Source organism: Vitis riparia, chromosome 19 (genome assembly GCF_004353265.1).
Source record: "Vitis riparia cultivar Riparia Gloire de Montpellier isolate 1030 chromosome 19, EGFV_Vit.rip_1.0, whole genome shotgun sequence".
Classification (NCBI taxonomy): Eukaryota; Viridiplantae; Streptophyta; class Magnoliopsida; order Vitales; family Vitaceae; genus Vitis; species Vitis riparia.
The window spans coordinates 7,968,924-7,988,482 of record NC_048449.1 but is presented as its reverse complement, the minus strand read 5'-3'; the positions used below and the strand labels follow the sequence as shown (position 1 = coordinate 7,988,482).

General features: G+C 36.5%; 3 protein-coding genes across 3 annotated transcripts; 1 reads left to right on the top strand and 2 right to left on the bottom strand.

The window, feature by feature from the left end:
- Positions 1 to 2,962: 2,962 nt before the first annotated feature.
- LOC117908917 (sodium/hydrogen exchanger 4) lies at positions 2,963 to 9,155 on the top strand. The gene is made up of 14 exons (XM_034822769.1): positions 2,963 to 3,148; positions 3,299 to 3,417; positions 3,585 to 3,682; positions 3,824 to 3,883; positions 3,986 to 4,032; positions 4,139 to 4,333; positions 5,261 to 5,307; positions 5,438 to 5,504; positions 6,346 to 6,446; positions 6,563 to 6,664; positions 7,665 to 7,809; positions 7,910 to 7,972; positions 8,117 to 8,200; positions 8,573 to 9,155. The coding sequence occupies exons 1-14, from the start codon at positions 2,993 to 2,995 to the stop codon at positions 8,852 to 8,854; spliced, it is 1,566 nt and encodes a 521-aa protein (XP_034678660.1). The 5' UTR covers positions 2,963 to 2,992; the 3' UTR covers positions 8,855 to 9,155.
- A 98-nt stretch (positions 9,156 to 9,253) lies between these two features.
- On the bottom strand, positions 9,254 to 9,961 carry LOC117908919 (putative lipid-transfer protein DIR1). The gene is made up of 2 exons (XM_034822771.1): positions 9,626 to 9,961; positions 9,254 to 9,475 (listed from the first exon to the last, which is right to left on the bottom strand). The coding sequence occupies exons 1-2, from the start codon at positions 9,930 to 9,932 to the stop codon at positions 9,459 to 9,461; spliced, it is 324 nt and encodes a 107-aa protein (XP_034678662.1). The 5' UTR covers positions 9,933 to 9,961; the 3' UTR covers positions 9,254 to 9,458.
- A 655-nt stretch (positions 9,962 to 10,616) lies between these two features.
- LOC117908918 lies at positions 10,617 to 15,266 on the bottom strand. The gene is made up of 6 exons (XM_034822770.1): positions 14,785 to 15,266; positions 12,688 to 12,799; positions 12,418 to 12,589; positions 12,104 to 12,291; positions 11,536 to 11,680; positions 10,617 to 11,002 (listed from the first exon to the last, which is right to left on the bottom strand). The coding sequence occupies exons 1-5, from the start codon at positions 15,180 to 15,182 to the stop codon at positions 11,555 to 11,557; spliced, it is 996 nt and encodes a 331-aa protein (XP_034678661.1). The 5' UTR covers positions 15,183 to 15,266; the 3' UTR covers positions 10,617 to 11,002; positions 11,536 to 11,554.
- Between the last annotated feature and the right edge of the window lie 4,293 nt (positions 15,267 to 19,559).

The following is a 19,559-nucleotide window of genomic DNA, read 5'->3' as shown; positions in this document are numbered from 1 at the left end:
TCTATGATGCCGCCTCCGGCTCTACGCGTAACGTCCAGGATGTACATTACGTTGTGTTTAAGCGAACAGCAATTCTGTTGAAGATGAGGTGTAGTCATCAAACAACTCTCAATTTTCCACTGGGTAACCCATCCAAGGATTTGGGCTTCAGCCACTCTTGAGCCGGGAGAGGGGAATTTGGGACGGGCCTTCTCTCCCATTTCTCAGGCCCAAAACCGAGCTCCAATTCATATATAAATAATAAAATATATTAAAAATAAATAAACAAAAATCCAATAAATATTTTTGTATTATATTTATTAGAATATACTAAAAGTACTAGAATTTCATACCAAGTAAAATTTAGCAATAACGGTTAAAACAAAGTTTGACATTTTATAAATATATAGTTTTTTATCACTCTACATAACACAAATTTATTTTGAATTGAGGTATTTAATAATTATGCTAATTAATTTTTATAAATCTAAACCATTTAACCGATATTTGATCCATTTTAAATTTATTTTTTAAAAATAGTTTAATTCAATTATAAATATGTCTAATTGAGATATAAATCATATATATTTATATAAAACCTAACTCAATTTGGTGATTAAATATAAGGACTAAATGTGCAAATAGATTAAATGAAATATACAATGTGTTGCCTATTTAATAATTACATCATGTGTATAGACTTATATTTTTATTTTTAAGCTAATTATTAGTCATGACATAACATAAACACGAGTTACCACCACATTAAAAATAAATATAATGAAATAGTAGTATTTTGTTGTAAGAAAAAATATTTCTTTAAAAATTAACTTAATTTAGCAAAAAAAACTATGGGTCTGTTTGTAACTATTTTCGAAAATAATTCTAAAAAATAGTTTTTGAAAACTGCTTTCTGGCTTTTGTAGAACAAAAGTGTGTTTAGAAATCTAAAATATTTTTAACATATTTTTAATATTTTTATATATGTTTTAAAAATAATTTTTATTGTAGTGTTTTATTTTTAATAATTTCAAATGTTTGCATAAGGATTTATTACACTTTACCCCCCAACTTATAACATATTTTGCATATTACCCTTTCAAGTTCAAAATCAAGTAATGTACCTTCTATTTTTTATAATTGTATGTAATGTGCATTTTTTGAGAGACGACGTTATTTTTTTTGGATGAAAAGACATATGTTCTCCACGTGACCGATGACAAAAGGGTCAATTTTTATTTTATTTTTTAATATAAAAAAAAACCCTAACCAGCTCTCCTCTTCATTTGTTTTTGTTCTTCTCTCTTCACTATTTATCTCTCCTCCCTAATCCTCTCTTTGATGAAAATGCCAATTGGGATGACTGCATCTCTTAGAATTTCAGCATTGAAACATCAACTATGGTAGGTATTCAAAGATGGACCTTGAGGAATGATGTGATGAAAAAAAAAATACTAAATTCCATTTCATTCAAACTAACAACTCCCGCGATTCAACAAAATTAGGTTTATAGCTATAAGGGGTTAAAATACATCTAATTCATAACCAAAGATCCAAAAAAATAAAGCTTTTTTTTAAATAAAAAAAAAAAAAACCCAAATAAAGATTTTGGAAATTCTAACAATTCTACAAATTTTTTGAGAAAAATCTTAACAAAATTAAAACTTTTTGTTGGTAGGTATCTTTTAACAAGTGAAAAAGAGATGCCCAAAAATTTTTCTAACATCGACCATAGTGGAAAGAGAGAGGATAGAGAAATAGTGAAGAGCGAAAAAGAATAAGAAGAAGAAGGAAAAAGAAAAAAAGGAAGAGGGGGTGGTTAGGGGTTTTTTTTTTAAATTTGACCCTTTTACCCTTGGTTATGCAAAGAGCACATGACTTTCCATAAAAAAAAAATAATTTTGTTTCTCAAAAAATACATATTACATGCAATTATAAATGATAAATAGTACATTGCTCAATTTTGAACTCAAAGGGGTAATATGCAAAATATATTATATATTGAGAAGTAAAGCATAAAAAACCCTTTGTATAATTATTTCTTAAAACAATCCTCAAAACACAATTGAAAACAATTAAAAGATATTCTCTAAAAAATTTATATTTTCTATTCTTAAGAATATAAAATAGAAAATAATTTTTTTGTTACTAAACATGTATTTTGTTTTGAAAAATAGAAAATTGTTCTTAAAAACGGTTCCAAAAAGACCCTAATTAAAAACCACCTAACAAGACACATATAATATTAAAATAAAAAGGTTATATTTCTATATATTAATTTAATACAAAATAAGAATAAAAATTAAAAAACATAAAATAATTTTTTGTTACTAAATATGTTTTTTATGTTTTTTTATTCTAGAAAACAAAAAATTATTCTAAAAAATAGTTCCAAACATACCCTAATTAAAAACTACTTAACAAGATACACATATTATTAAAATAAAAAGGTTATATTTTTATATATTAATGTATTATAAAATAAGAACATAAAACATAAAACATTTTTTTGTTACTAAACATGTTTTTTTGTACTTTTTGTTTTAAAAAATAGAAAAATGTTATAAAAAAGTTCCAAACATACTCTAATTAAAAACCAACACATATATCATTAAAATAAAAATGTTATATTTCTATATATTAATTTAATATAAAAAAATTAAAAATACATAAGGGAAGCACTTAAATGTTTTTCTAACTTTTTAAAAACATTTTTTTAAAATTTTCTAAATCCAGTTTTTAGAACATGTTTGGTTGTACGAACTTAAATCCATTTATCAAATTATTGTATTGGAAATACAATCAAATCAATGTAGATGACCTATCTTTGGCCTCGAAACGCAGCGTTTTGGCCTGTCGATCCCACGGCCCACACGAGTCCCACATACTGACGCGTGTTATCCACCTCATGCATCTACACCCACCTGTACAGTCTACAATACACTGCACTCTATTGCCTCTCTCTTTCGGTCGTCACCTCTGATTGATTCATCGGGAAATGCAGATTTGAACAATGTCAGCTTCTGGGTTTGCTATGAACATCGCGGGGGACCACGCCCAGGTCGTCCTGATTTCAGTTTTCGTGGCTGTTCTCTGCCTATGTTTGGTCATCGGTCACTTGCTCGAAGAAAATCGATGGCTCAATGAATCCACCACTGCTATTATCATCGTAAACTTCTCTCTCTTCCTCATTGAATTTTGGGTTTTTCTCATATACATATTTCCATTTATGTGGAATTGGATTTATGTGTTATCCATATTATGAAAATCTATGCGCATTTCTAAAGATTTAATTCCTCCGGGTTTTCATTTTAATCAGGGATGCATAACGGGAACCATAATCTTGTTGTTGAGCAAAGGGAAAAGCTCTCACATCCTAAGGTTTGATGAAGAACTGTTCTTCATATATCTCCTCCCACCCATAATATTCAATGCCGGGTAAGGGAAGCTTTTCTCTATTTGTATCTATTCTTGAAATAGATTTCTTTTCCTTCTTCCTTTGACATAGCGTAGAACTTAGTGTGACTTATCTAGGTTCTTCTCTTTCGAGACATTCATTGAAATTGGGATGGTACAGAAAACCCATCTGGCTTTTCTTCTTGCAGGTTTCAGGTCAAGAAGAAACAGTTCTTCCAAAACTTCATAACCATTATGCTGTTTGGAGTGATAGGTGTTTTTATATCCTCATCCATTATTACAGCTGGTAACATTAAGTCTATCCTATGCTTGATTTCCCTGTCAAATGCCGTGTGCTGTTGCTTATATGTAGATACATATATGCACTGCGTTTGTCATTTAATTGCAATTTGCTTCTAAATTTCCGTCCATGTCACTATTGGTATAGGAGCCTGGTGGCTGTTTCCTCGGTTTGGATTTACCGGTCTGAGTGCACAAGACTATCTTGGTGCGATCCTTTTTCTTTTTATATTATCTGATATGTTAAACACTCTTTCCATACTTTTATATCTTACTGTTGCAATTGTATTTCTTGTTTTTTTCGATTCAGCTATAGGAACAATTTTTTCATCAACAGATACAGTGTGTACACTGCAGGTTGGCATTTTGTCTCTCTTTTTGCTGTAGATGATGCCTTGTTCCATTTTCTTTTTGGCTAACTGCTTCAAAAGTTAGATGTTCTGATACACATATCCACTCATAGGTTCTGCATCAAGACGAGACTCCTTTACTATACAGCCTAGTCTTCGGAGAAGGAGTTGTGAATGACGCAACATCGGTTGTTCTGTTCAATGCAGTTCAAAAGCTTGATAAGAGCAAACTTAATGGGTGGGCAGCACTTCGAGTGCTTCTGGATTTCTTATACCTGTTTTCAACAAGCACTGCTCTTGGAGTCGTTGTAAGTCTGTCTTCTTCAGATATTGCGCAAGTTATTACACGAGGTAGTATTTGTGCAAACCTGGATTGATCAATAATTACACTGTACTATCTATCCGTCCATTTATAAGTTAATGGTTTTTGCTGCAGTATGCATAAATTTACCATGTTCTTAGCTTGAAGCCATGGTGCTCTGCTTTAGAAAGTTTACGGTGTTTGAAGGACAAGACAAATCAAACACCACTTTCCATGTTGATGATCATAACTAATATTCAAACATCCATATGGATTATGGTAAATTAAAAATAAATAATAAATACATTGCAGGGTGTTGCTGAGAAGTGAGAACACACTATTTTCATCCTTTCTTAGCCATTTTGCACACAAAAATCTGCTCTCATTGTAGCTTGTAAAATTTTCTAGTAGATATAAATTTAGATGCGAGATATATTCATCAAAAAAATAAATAAATTTAGATGCGAGATATGCAGCATTTCAAATATCCTATATGCAACAAATTTTCCATGCCATTTTTGCGGGGACAATCAAGTTGACCCATTAGTGGTGTTGACGATCAAATATCCTATATGCATTTCAAATATCTTACACGAAATAAGCTCTTCATCGCATGGAACATCTTCATCAAGCTGGGACTTATTTAACTCCACAAAATTGTTACTCTAGTCTCTTGCTCACAGATAAATCTTGGACTAATCTAATCCAAAATTTTCTGATATTAATTGATTCCTTTTTAAATCACAATGACATTAGACTTGGTCTTCCTAACATTGTTTTTTTTTCCCTCTCCCATTAATGAACTTTTGTAATATATTATGCGTGTGTTATGGCTTATGACTTTTCCTATAATCTACTTACAGCCAGAGGCCATGTATGGTTATTTATCTTATTTTTCTCCATTTTGGTTGATTTGTTTCTTCTCGTTTTTCAGGCTGGGCTTTTGACAGCATATACCCTTAAAACCTTGTATATTGGAAGGTAAATACTTTCCTAATCAGTCCCAAAAATATTTTTATTGGGTTGATGCCAAGGGGATGTAAAATTTCAATGTCTTGTTTCTTGAATTTTGAACTAAACAAAGAGAAATTTAATTTCAATTTGTTTGCAGACATTCAACTGTTCGTGAAATTGCTTTAATGGTTTTAATGGCATATCTGTCCTACACGTTGGCTGAGGTAACTGGACATGCTAAAAGGTTCCATGCAATTTGTGTGTCATAAAATCTGAACCTGACAAGCCAAAAGATTGTTGAATTTCATCTTCAACTACTAGGGATCTAAGTATAGAAGGGTATTGGACTCTGTTTCTGTATCATCCTGATGTAACGAGTTTACATGGTAAAGAACATGGTGTCCCTCCAGGGGTATTCCATGGATCTTTGGATCCCTGATTTTTAAGATATGATGAGGAAGATTTCTACATTTTCTTTTCAAATTGTAGGAAGGCTGTGCCATCTTGAATTATGAGACTAAGCTTCATAGCTGAGCAGGAAGGTAGCCACTATTTTTGGATGATTTGTAAACTAGAGACTTATTGAGTTAGGAGGCATTTCAAACTATCTTACAAGACAAGCTTCATGCTCTCCCATCTATCTACCATTTTTATCAACTCCTATAATTTAGTAATATGTATGGGCTTTGCTACATAGGTATTTCCTTCTGTTTCCCTTAAAAAATTCATTTTGTGGGCTTGGCAAAGTTGGGAATGGCTGTGGTAGGGATGGGGAGATTCTTGGTTTGATTTACATAACCACTACCAGTGAAAAAAAAAAAAACAGGAAGAAAAGGGAAAAAGAAAAACTATCTTGCAATACAAGCTTCAGAGCTTCATTGGTAATGAGGCTAAGATAGTGAAGAAGATTTGAATAGAACTGTGATTTTAATTCCCACATACGGCTTTTATAACTCATTATGTGACTTCTTGTTGTGTGTGTTTTTATTGATGTACACCAACCCTGCTCATGCTTGTTCATGATATTTGTAAAACATTCATATCCACTGCTATTTCTTTGTGCAGTTGTTTCACCTAAGTGGGATCCTCACCGTCTTCTTCTGTGGGATTCTCATGTCACACTATGCATCGCATAATGTGACTCAAAGTTCAAGAATCACAACCAGGCATGTGCAAACTCATTACATGTGGTTTTATTAACTTTCAAGAGATCCTCAGTACAGAAACAGCTTCTATTTGACTACTTAATCTGACAACTTGTCTTGCACCTTCCCTTCTGCAGGCATATATTTGCAACAATGTCATTTATTGCAGAAACATTCATATTTCTTTATGTGGGAATAGATGCTTTGGACATTGAGAAGTGGAAGCTCAGCAAGTTAAGGTACTATTTGTCTACTTGTGTCATTCATTCCATTTATAGGCAAGAATAATGCTACTTGTACCATCATTTTCAACACCCGCTGATGTGTTGACTGATGATTGGTTGTAAAAACAGTATAGAGTCAAAAGCATTCATTGTATTTTGATTACATTTTTCTACTACTAATCACCACAATGGATGTTAAACAATGGTGGTAGAAGTGGTGATGCATGTAGCATCATCCATCTAGGAAATTTGGTGTTTCTAAAGGCTCATGTCATTCACTTTGATATTGAGAGCTTCTCTCCTGGCAAAAAAGCTGATACTTGGCTTGTAAATCATTTGCACTCCATGCAGCCACTAGACTTCTATTTCAATATGATTAACCTAAAGATGATTTGAACTTCCTTTTTTAACAGAATTTGAATTGGGAAGCTTTTGAGTATTGGTTCTTCCGAATCACAAAATCAGATTTCTTGAGATGCAGGTCACCTATGGTTGGATTTTTTTTGCCATTGCATGTAAATTAAGCACAAAATATTGGTGCTTGGAACCAACTTTGACGAGTAATTACTCCTCCTGGCTGTTTATTTTCTTTCCACTGGTCTATTTATGTCACATTGCCTCTTTTTTTTTCTCTCTGCTCGTTCCATGACCTTCATAGGAGATTATATTGTCTGGGACTGATTAGAGTCATTCCCATGACAGGCTAGGTCAATTTTTGTATATTTTGATTCAGGATCTTCTCATGAAAAACAGTGAAGGTAAAAATATAGTATTTGAGGATGCAATTCAAAGACCTGTTCTTTGGCAAGCTTTGAAATGATAGATAGTGCCTGCTTTTTCATGCAACAGGGTGAAAAAATCACATGTGATGTCCAGTCGGATTGTACAATAAATTGTTTGCAGTAGGCAATAGAAGCCATTTCCTTTCAAAATCACCCTAATTTCCAATGGCAATGGTTATCCATGTGGAAACATAACTGAGATGAATATGGTCTTTCAACTTTTTTGGTTGCAGTTTCAGGACTTCGGTGGGCATCTATAGTACTGTAGTTTTACTAATCTCGCTTGGCCGTGCTGCATTTGTATTTCCTCTGTCCACCTTCTCCAATTATGTGCATAGACGTGCTGATAGATTGTCATCAATTTCTTTCAAACACCAGGTCTGAATTTCTGTTTGTTGCCATTATAACCATTCCCTCTTCTATTGAAAATGACTACTCTTTGATGATAACTGATGTATAAATTTGCCTTGTTATCTAGGTGATAATTTGGTGGGCTGGGCTCATGAGAGGAGCTGTTTCTATTGCTCTAGCATTCAAACAGGTGTGTGTTTTCTGTTTCTAGGAGGCAGTTGATGCCTGATGGTTTAAGCCAGTTTGATAGGCATGCCAATACAATCAATCACAAAACTGAATCTATGGTTAATGGAAATGTGATGTGCTGTACTGTTTCTCTCTTGGCCTGAAGTTCACATACTCGGGGGTTACCTTGGATCCAGCTAATGCTACAATGGTTTCTACCACCATAATAGTCGTGCTCTTCACAACACTGGTATGTAAACGTATCTTATTGAATGATTTCTTTTTCACTCATGTATGTAAAAAAAGTCTTTAGACCGAATACTTCCAATTTGTATGGTTGTAAATTGCAAACCTTATCATCTCCCACCATTTTTAAGCTATCAAGAGGAACAATTTGTTTGGTTTTGTATTATTAACACTACTTTATAACATGTTAGTTGGGTTTAATAGGAGCCTGTTTGGGATGACTTATGATTTATGCTTTTGAGTGATGAAGTAGAAGGAAAAGTAAGTGTAATTGTTGTGTGGTTGAGATGGATAATTTTGATGTATTCAAACATCTTTAAAGGTTTTTTAGCTTCCAAGTTATTACTTACTGAGAACTCCATAATTTTGATTGCAGGTGTTTGGTTTTCTGACAAAGCCGCTTATAAGTTTTCTGCAACCTCACCATACAAATAACAATACCAGCCATGGGGAACCAAGATCACCCAAAGAGGACCTCAGCCTGCCTTTGCTATCCTTAGAAGAATCTGCTGAGACTAACATCCTTCGAGCAAAGGAGAGTTTGTCCATGCTAATAGAAAGGCCAGTATACACCATACATAACTACTGGAGGAAGTTCGATGATACGTACATGAGACCAGTATTTGGTGGGCCGTGTAGAGATCAGTCTGCCTGCTAGGTGACTTAAAAGCTAACTTAGGATTCTAATAATGTAAGCCATGATGGGATTTTATATGAGAGTTTGCCTTCCTTTTTTTAATTAAATCCTAATCACATGGCTGATGTGGGGAGAGTTATAGTTGGAGACAGCACAGCATTGGGTGTGAATCGGCTGCTTTTTGACCTTACCACACAGCTTCCATAAGTAAGTGGGATGTAGAGAACAATGAGTTGAGTGATTTGACTGCGGAGAATAATGGGTTCTATGGTTGGATTGGATGTTGTGCTATAGGGGGTTTTCAAAGATGAATCAGGTAACTCTCAGTATTTCTTATGAGAAGGTATTTGCGAGTGAATGTTTGTGATCAAACTGCTTTTGTAGAGCTAAAGTCTCTCGCCATCTTCCTTACTTGCAAAATGAGCAGAAACCCAATTTATACATTCTTAGATATAACAGAAAAAGGGGACAGCGAGTACAATACTACTACCAACACCAAGTCTCACAAACATGTCTTCAAACATAAGTCTTCAACACAAAGATTGAAAGATGCTTCTAGATTTTATGAAAAAGGAGACGCATGGATAAAAAGCTAGTAACTTAAATGCTTGGAACTTGAAGCGCTTCAAGGCTCTGCATCCACTGAAACAACATGAAATAGTTTATTAGATAACAACACCAAGTGATCGGCAACTTAACAACTAGGCATAGGCACTCATGTCAAAAAAGTTGTTATGTGATGGATGAAAGAACGTCACAAGGAAGATGAAAAATGAAGTTTGAACTTGTTACCCTTGCAATTTGGTGGGAGGGAACCGCCGCATTTTTTTGGCAGGGCCATTGCGAGTGCTGGGTTGATTCCAAATGCAGGAAGGGCAGATTTGTAGTTGCACAAACAATGAAGGTCGGCGCTGAGCAAGGCAGTGCAACAAGCCTTGGTAGGTGGTGGAGGTGAACGCCCGCTCACTGCTGGTAGGCATTCAGCCAGCTTGGAGGTGTCTATGTTGCATATGGTAGCAGCCGAGGCCCCTCCCACCATTGCAATCAGCACCATCACCACCACTACCTGCGCCAAAACTTTGCTGCTAGTCCTAGCCATGGCTCTTCCCCTCTCTTCTCATCTACGACTACTGGGCACTGATTTATAGGAAAATAGTATGTAAGAGACGAGGAATCTGACATTTTCCACTTTATTCTTAGTCACTGGCTCATGTCTGCGGGGAGTCACGAGAGGACGGCAGAAGAAAAGACAAGGGGCCAGAGGCTTTGTCAGATAATTGTTTTGGCCCTCTTTTGGACCTTTTTCTTGAAAAGCAAATGACTTCAGGTGGCGCTGATGGAAACAACTCATCAAAGACAAGACAACTTGGCATGTGCAACAGTGCAAGGGGGGCCCAAAGTGAATCGGATTCTCACTTTAAAGCATGATCAAAGTCTTGCATGGGAAGAATGGTTAAAAAGGACCCTTGCAAGTAAAGAGCCCCTTCGGCAATTGCTTGGTTTCAATTTCAACTTGCCCGTGCCTGAGTGAGACAAGAATAACTTTTGTCTACAAGACATGTATTCAGGTTGCCTTTTTTTTTTTTTTTTTGTCGTTTACATGCACTTTCCGTGGTTTTCTCATTTCAACAGATGATTTCCAACCCAGCTTCAAATCAACCAAAACATCATATGGATTAAGGCGATTAGCTCAAGGAAGTGCCATCCAGAGACACAAGCATTTAACCAAAAAAAAAAAAAAAATTGGCCAAAAAAACCACACACACACACATGAATGAAATCCTTCATTTCAATTCAAAACCTCACATTGCATGTGCAAATTGCAGATGATTGCAGCTTAAGTTAGCATTGTCTTCCATGAACAAGAAAAGTTAAACATCATCTTTTTACATTTCCACGAGTTTTCCTACTGTCTGCACATTACAGGTGTTAGAAACTTCCAAGGGAAAATGTAACCTAAGATGTCAAAGGTAGAAAGCACAAACCCTAGGGCAATGGTACCAACAACATGATAAAAATCACCATTTGCCTGCAGTACATTTTCATTCTTTACATAACAAAGTTGCCAACATGAAATGTAGACAACCAAAGCCCAGAAACCAAATCAACTTCCCAAGTGGTATCAGATAAAATGTCAGAATGGAGAGGATTCGCATTAACACCACGCATCTGCAAGCAACGACAGGTGTGTGCCATCAGTTTCCCACAGGTATTGTATTGTAACAAAGGAAGAAAGAAATGAGAGAATTAAATGATGCCAAAATGATTGGTAAATTATATGATAGGAACAAATTTAGTGAAGTAATGCAGATGATATGATTCATTTTAATGCACATTCATTTAAAATATATTTAAGTTGTATGACAAAATAATCCAGGAACTGCATGTGACATAGAATGCTTAAATGAAGATTTTAAGCTTTTCCGGAACCTGAAACAAAGCTAAGGGACTGGAGCTCCATACTATCAACAAAACTTTGGGTGTTTGATGAGACAATTCAGACAATGAGAAAGCTCTGAATTTAAGGCCCATATCATATAGGCTTCCAAATGAATACATGGTTTCCAATAGGTGCTACACAGATTCTGTCTCAACATTATGGAGATCAACCAAAATTTAAATCTTAAAAAAAAAGAAAAGAAAAGAATTTGGAATATCATGCACCAGAAAACAGAGATTGCATTTTCCCAGGGTATACTAACCTGTCAATCTGATCAGCTGTCATGATCTCTTACATAGATGATGGCGCATCAAGATTTCAGGTATCCCTAATGCAGAAATGCTTTCACATCCAAAAATCTCTTGAAGCTTTGCATCACAAAGTATCACCATTGAATTTAGAGGATCCTAGAAATGTTTCAAAAGAAAGTTAATACAGTTTAACAGTCAACATTAAGCAAGACTGTAATATTATCAAGACCATAACCTTGTCAAAAAATGACAGCTCACCCCCATCACCCACCCACAGTCACACAAATTGAAAGCTCACACACATGGAATTTCTGTGGGATTAGATTCTGTAAAATTCTATTGCTGTTTTTTTTTTATATACCTGCTGAGAATCCATCTTTGTAGGTCTAAAGGGGAAAATATCTTGTTCTCAAAATAATTTCAATAAACCAATCCAAATATGCAAACAACTAATTGGCATTGGGCCCTTTTTTACTGTCTAGCGGCTCTAGCTTGAACAACTAATAAATAAACAACATTGCTTCCAGATAAATTTACACACGTTAACATATTCAGCAGAATGGACAAATATCTACTCACCTCCAGATGATTGACCTTTATGTATTCCCAAACACGTCTTAACACCTCGGACTGAAGCATCTCCCTTCCGCTAGTACCAAAAAAATTTGCAAGTGCTTCAGATATTACCACATAGGGCCCAGATTCAGAACTTTTTGTTCCAGCTCCTGCATCAACCTTTAATTTCTTCGACTGTTCACCTGACTGTTCTGCAAGGATCAAAACAAGAAAAGCTTAATCCATATGAGTGATTTTATTTTTATTTTATTGTTGTATTAACATTTTTTGATATACGATCATGTGCGTGTTTGTGTGAAAAGATTATAGACACATACTAGTAGGTTCAAGAGGGATTATATGTTTAGCTAGCAACTTATTCATCTTGAACATGTCAGTACTGTCTGTCTCAAATACCAAACGTAGCTCATCGTTGCAAATTATCTTCCTTTTGTTACTTGGATCTTGGAGATTGTTTCTCCTTATGTATGCCCAGAGCTGTTTCACAATCTGAACCAAACATATTAGAAATTAGATGCCAATAATATTAGGAAATGATATAAAACTGGCAAACAATCGTTAAGGATATATCTTTTACGAATCTGAACCTCGGTCCTTGGCAGCGCTGGCTGGCCAACAATGGCCTGAAGTTCAGGTGAAACACCGCAAACTTTGTTTAGACCCCCTGGACCACCTCTTCTTTTAGTTCCAGCTCGAGCACTGCAGAAAAAAATCATGAACATGGAAACATTAGGCCAAGCATCAGAATGCAATAGGCATATAATAACACATAAAAAAGGTTGTGACAGATACACACTCTGCATAATGACTAATAACTCAATAGAAAATCTTTTCCAAGATTGTCAAGGATATCTTGGTGGCAAGAAGATAAGAAACAGATCCATGACCAAGGGAAAAAGGACACCAAGCACACAGGCTTCCTGGATCAGACTGCATATATGAGAAGTTCTAAGCATACCCAGACCGAGGGAGGCCAAAATACAGAGATGTGAAGGGATTTACAGTGCTTTGAAGAGGTTTCTAGATTAGGATATTGTGCTAGGATTGAGATCCATAGCCTACATATAATCAAATCTTAATCTGCCAATCATTGTTTTGGGTTGAAAAAGTTACATCACATTTTCAGATATTAATCCTTATTCACCAAAAAAAATAAAATTCAACCATTTTTTTAATTATCAGGTTGCAGAATAAAATTGAGTAAATTAGAAAAATTACCTTTCTCAATCAGGTACTAAATGTAGCAGGATGGAACCTGAGTAAGAATAGCCCTAGGTTCTAGTATTGGTCCCATCAGATGGAATAAAAATGGCAGCAAGGATGCAATGGTCACAAAAGTGACACAAATCATAAGATAGGAACTACAGAACCAGCATCTTCCATACCCATACTTGAATCAGCAGAATCAAGTGTATATTTCCTTCAAACCCAAAATCACAAAAACACCCAACCTCACCACCATGGCAACCACCTACTCCACCGAGGCATCCAGCTAAACCCAAAGCCAAGTCTAGTATTCCACCTTCATTTGAATCTTTGGTTTCAACTACACTATGTATACATATACAACTTTGTCTACCTCCCTCATCGCACTGACAGATTTTTTAAATGGAGAAGTTAACTCATTGTAACTGAATCATCACAAAGACCCACCCATGCCCTCTCTTCAAGCATATTTCTTTTTTTGATAGATTCTCTTCAAGTATATTTCTGATCTTCTATTGTATCACTCTTGAAGGTTATGATTTGTGGCCATACTAGCATGAAGGTAGTCTATGACAGACAAATTCAGACCTGAGACCTGTGAATTCCACTTCAGTGCTTGGGCAGCTCCTTGAGTTTGAAATTTAAAAAGCTAGCCAATCATGGTATTGTCCTAGACAGAATTTGGAAAGAAATACTTCCTCAAAAACTCATTTGGAGAGATTAGCCAATTCTAAAAAACCTTTAGGTCTAAAAAGCCCTTTAAGAGGCTTCCAAAGTTGTGTCAAATGCCACTTAAATCTCTGTTACTCTGGCAACAATATCTTCACTCAAAAAACCACCATCGGTGTTGGGGCTAGTTTACATCAATCTCATATGAAAGTTCACCCCCATAACTTTGATGTTTGCCTCCACTTTCCATCGATCTCCAAGCACAAGAGTCCCGTGGATTTCCATCCATCAATGTGAAAAGATGTTTGTGCCAGAATAGCATTTTTGACAAATTTCATATATGCTTTGTTATTTGAAAACGTAGACAAATTCAAGGATGACTAAACAACAGAACTGAAATTTGATTCCAAAACCAATTTCACGTAATCAAATAAAAAAACAAAAACCTCCGTTTGGCTACTTGGAAAAATGAGAAGACGAGAAGAAATTGACACTTCAGACCTTGTTTTTTCTCCAATTTTGGACCACAGAAGCAAAACTAAACCTTCACACTTAACCCGAGCATATTACAATTATTCACCTCAGTCCATGGTCAAACCCAAGTCAAAATTTCTTCTTCTTTTTTTTATCCTTTTTTCCAAATCTGCCCACCAACAAAAACAGAAAGTTAGGTCAAGACCCAATCTTTCTTCCTGCCCACAACAACCAATCACGTCGAATTCAAGATTTCAGTCTTTTCCCCCATTTCCCCCAATTTCCCAAGAACCAAACAGCTAATCAAGTGAAACAAACACCACAAAGAAACAAACCTTTCTTGAGGCGGAGCCTCGGGGACTGCAACGGGGCCGCCAGTGGGCTCGGCCGGAGGGGCAGGAGTTGGGTCGCGCCGGAAATTGAGGTCCTCGGTGCGGTGAGGGGCGAAATTGGGAGGGCCAGTTGAGAAATTGGTTGCTTGCTGTAGGGTAAAATGGTCTTTCGGGGGTTGCTGTTGTGAGGGTGGCTGCGGGGGCGGCGGTTGTGACTGTGGCTGGTGGGATTGGAAGAAGAGATGGATCTGGGAGCGAATGAAGTCGAGCTTGTGGGACAGATTTAGCCCTAGCTTGGACTCGAGCTGTAAAACAACACCGTTTATGGAGGTGAATTGAGACGGGGTTGATTCGCGTATGAGGGAGTCCAGGGCTTCTGCTATCGCTTCGTCTGTAACCATTGTCGCTCCTCCACCGTAAGCTTCATATATATAACCGCCACTCTCTCTCTCTCTCTCTCTCTCTCTCTCTCTGCCACTCGCTCTCTCTCTCTTTCTACCTCTCTCTCCTCTCTCTTCTCTCTCCTCTCTATATAAATATTAAAATGACGGAAATGCCCTTGAGTGGGGATCGGTTGACATAGTTGTTATGGAAGGGATGGTATAAGACGAACCAGGAGTTGCCACGTTCCCAAGAGTTAAGCGGTGGTACCTCGCTTTCCGTCTGATGTGATGACTGGTTGGTGAAAAGCCTGTACGAAACACAATCTGAATTGACATGAATGGTTCATAGGGTGCATCAGGTCAAGAGAATGTTGACATGGAAGAGTGAGAGGTTTCATATATCTGGATTAAACTTTTTGTTTATCTTTTTTAAAAAAGAGGATTATATCTTAAAATGTTGTTTACTTATTTTTTATGTTTTTAAAAATTATTTCCATCTTGGTTTTTAAAATAACTCTTAAAATGTTCTTAATTTATTTTTTATATTTTTAAATAACTTTTATTTGTAATACTTCTTTTTTAATTATTTTTTATAATTATTTTTTAAAACAATCTTTAATATGTGAAAATAACAACTCTTTAAAGTAGTTTTTAGATAATAAGAACAAAACAATTAAAAAAATATCATAATTTTTTTTTATCAAACATATTTTCTTATTTTTATTCAAAAAAAAAAAATGAAAACGGTTCCAATCATACCCTAAATATCCTTACTTTTAGTTACTTAAAAAAAAATGTTTTTTGAAAACATTCTCCCCATTATCCTATGTATATTTTATATTATCTCATTTCTCGTTTATTTCTAATTTTATAACATATTAGCGATAAGAAATTGCTTTAAAGATAATTTATTTATCTTAAACTTAAGATTATTAATGTAGAATATATGTCATATATTTCTATTAATGTTTATTTTATTATATAAAAGTTGAAGTTATAAACAAATTATTTTGTTTGGCCATAGCCAAAAGCTATATACAAATCTCATCTAATACCATTATTGTCGGGTGTTATACACAAATTATTATGTAGCCAAAAGCTATGTAAATATTATTCTTATAGACAAAAACTATGTAAAAATCACAGTTATAACCTAAAGCGATTTGCAAATTATAGCCAAAAGTTATTTAAAGAAAATAAATTTCATATTGTAGACCCCCCCTCCCCCTTTTTTTTTTTTTCAAATCAATTTCTGTGCAACTGGGGTAAATAACTCCACATACTCGAGATGAACTCCATTAAGAGTAGTAGCAACTTGCTCAGGTGATGGCTCCAAAACCTCTTCGACAGTTGGCTAGTTAACTCAAACTTGCATCCCACATCACGTTCAAGGGATTTAACTGTTCTCCACTGGCTACTAGTGAACATCAGAATGGCAAGGTCCCCTTTCCAACCGCCCTTTATTTATTTATGTATTTTTATTTTGGTTCTGCCACCTTTGGGGAGCACCTGTGGAGGAGCTAGATAGCACTTCGTTTTGGAGGAATGGGGGACAGCTTCCATGCTTAGCTGCATGGGACGCATGGCCAAGGACACCACCACCTCGCCATGGTGGTGGTTGAGATGGGACTCATTCTGGAATGGATGACAGATGATGGGTATGGGAGCAGTGGAACGGGTGAGGGGAAGTTTTTCAAAGAGATGGGGACAGAGCAAGTCAAGGGGAGAGGAAGAGGGAAAGAGGGCATAGGGGTTCTTTTTGGCTGGAGAGGGAGAGACTAAGAGAAAAGGAGTTCAAAAGAGAGAATTGGTCAGAGAGAAGCTAGAGAGGACATCTAGTGCATTTTCAGGTATGCTCATATTTAACCATACTTTCTTTTATTCTGAGTATGATTCCCCCAAGATGTCTTGCTTGATTTATTTGACGTTTTTCCACATATGTTGTGGGTTCCTTCTCTGTTTCATTAATTTGGCTTGAAAAATGGATGAGGGTCTCTATCATATCCATTGTGGGACATCTGGATATACGTATGGTATTTTTGTTTTGAATCCATTTATGTTTCTTCTCACCAGCATGGGCTCATTGAGAAACCATGAAATGTGGCTATCTTTGGCTTGTCTTGTTTTTTTTATTACTCTGTTTGTTTTCCTTCTTTTCTTCTTTTGTTTGGTTGTCTCCCTTTATTTCTCTGTGGATATTTTGGGTGCATAGCATCATGGGTGCTACCAGGTGACTGTTATAGAGAGGTGTTTTCTGAATGCTATCAAGATTCGGGGTCGAAATTGCAAAGAGAAAATGGGTTTAGAGGCTTTGATGATTGATGTCTCATAGAAAAACTGAAATGGAATCGGTTGAATATGGGTCTTATAGAGCTTTTGAATATGGTTTGGTGACTGAATCTGGGATTCAGAATGTCGAGAAGACCTCATACATTTTACAGCTGTGGAAACGGTATCATTGAAGTGTTCAAGAATCAATATGACACAGAAATGACCATATGGAGCTCGACCGACAGATTCTCTTAAGCAGGATACACCATGAAAGCCATGAGGCAAAGAATGTAGTTTTTAAGGTCACCGACCACGCCCAAATAACCATCGCCAGCCTCATCTCTGATGGCAGAATCCTCTCTCGGTACATGCGATTTGAATGTGTCCATTACAGCTTCATTTACGAGTCACCATTTTGAGTTAGTCGACTGGTCATTCCATTTGACAATAAGGTCCAAGTTCGCACTCACGGGTCCTGGAAACAGCCATATGGTGTTGGTTTGCTTGTAGCTGGCTTGGATGAATCGTGGGATCACTCCCATTATAACTGCCCAAGTATTTTGAGACATTCTAAAATTCTTCATGAGAAATCTTGCAAGAAGAAAAGCTTAAGAGCTTCATATGCACATTCACAGTGGCTTGAAGTAGGAAGCCTTTCAACATATTGGATCAAGAAACGGTGCACAGTAACCATGCATATAAGGCCATCCTTCGTTCTCTAACATACCCATCATCATTTTTCTTCATACCCCACTAATACCGTACTCGTCACCACATTCATTCTCTACATCCCCATACCCATTCCATCAACCATTCCTTATACCCACTTCTCTCTCTAACCTTCCACCCTTCGTACCCGTTTTCTCACTACCTTTCCAAGTCCCATGCCCATGGAAATTTCCACTCACATCCCTCGTACCCATTTTCTCTCTATATTTTCCTATCCACAAGCATGGGAACCATACATATGTGCCCTCCATCACCCGTATCACCACATACCCATTTTCTCACTCCTCATGCCCACTATACTCATCACCATACTTGTCTCCTACCCACACCCAAGCTCATCACCTCACCCATCCTAACCATCCATGCATATCGTTTCTTTAATACCTACATACCCATATTTTAATATCCACAAAACCGTTTCTTTCTCTATCTTCTACCACTCATCCCACTACTCATAACCCTCATCTTCATTCCCATGCAAATGCTCACCACTCCACATACCCACTACCACCGAACCCACTTTCCCTCACTTTCTTTCTCATCACATTTTCTCTCTCTACACCACGCCATGTACTCCATTCCTTCCCACTTTTGCATGGCCATGCATGACCACATCATACCCATATCCCATACTCCCATGCATATATACTCATCAAGCCACCCCACATAAACCCACTTCTCTCTCTAAGCATATTCACACCCATTTCTCTCACCCCCATTCATCACCCACACGTCCATTTCTCTTATCGCCATGTGTATGGTCACCTCATCCAGGTACACCCATCATACTCGATAGTTTTCACTTATTTTCATCACCAAAACCTTCTCCTACCAACCCCAACCCCAACCCCCACTCCCCATGCATGCGAAACTGGACGTGGAAACCATGATAGCAGAGGTTGTGATGAAGAATGTGGAATGTGATATCATGTTGTATGAAGTGAGCAAGGTGGAGCGGCGGTTTAGGGAGTCAATGAGGAAAAAGGGATGGAAGCTAAGATCCTGGGCGTCTTTGTTGATCAGCAAAGATGAAAATTCCTTATGATCCCATGCATGAGAGGCGCGCCACCGATGGTGAGAGGAAGGCTTAAGGGGAGCAGAAAGTGGGGAGTTAGATATATGAATAAGCATATGGGCATGACCTGCAAAACGTGTTTGGTGAGTTTTGGAGAAGTTAAATACTTGAATTTAAATTTTTGGGCTTGTACTAGGTTTGCAAAAGGGAGTGCATCGTTTGAATATGTGAATATTGAAGGAACATGGGCCATGATGAATGAGACTAAACTTCTCACACAAACAATGGGCCTTCAGCAATGGGTCGTTCCGAATGAGAGAAAACTAAGGTGGATGAGTTGCGAATCCTACATTAAGGGTGTCATTTTCGTTTTGATGTGT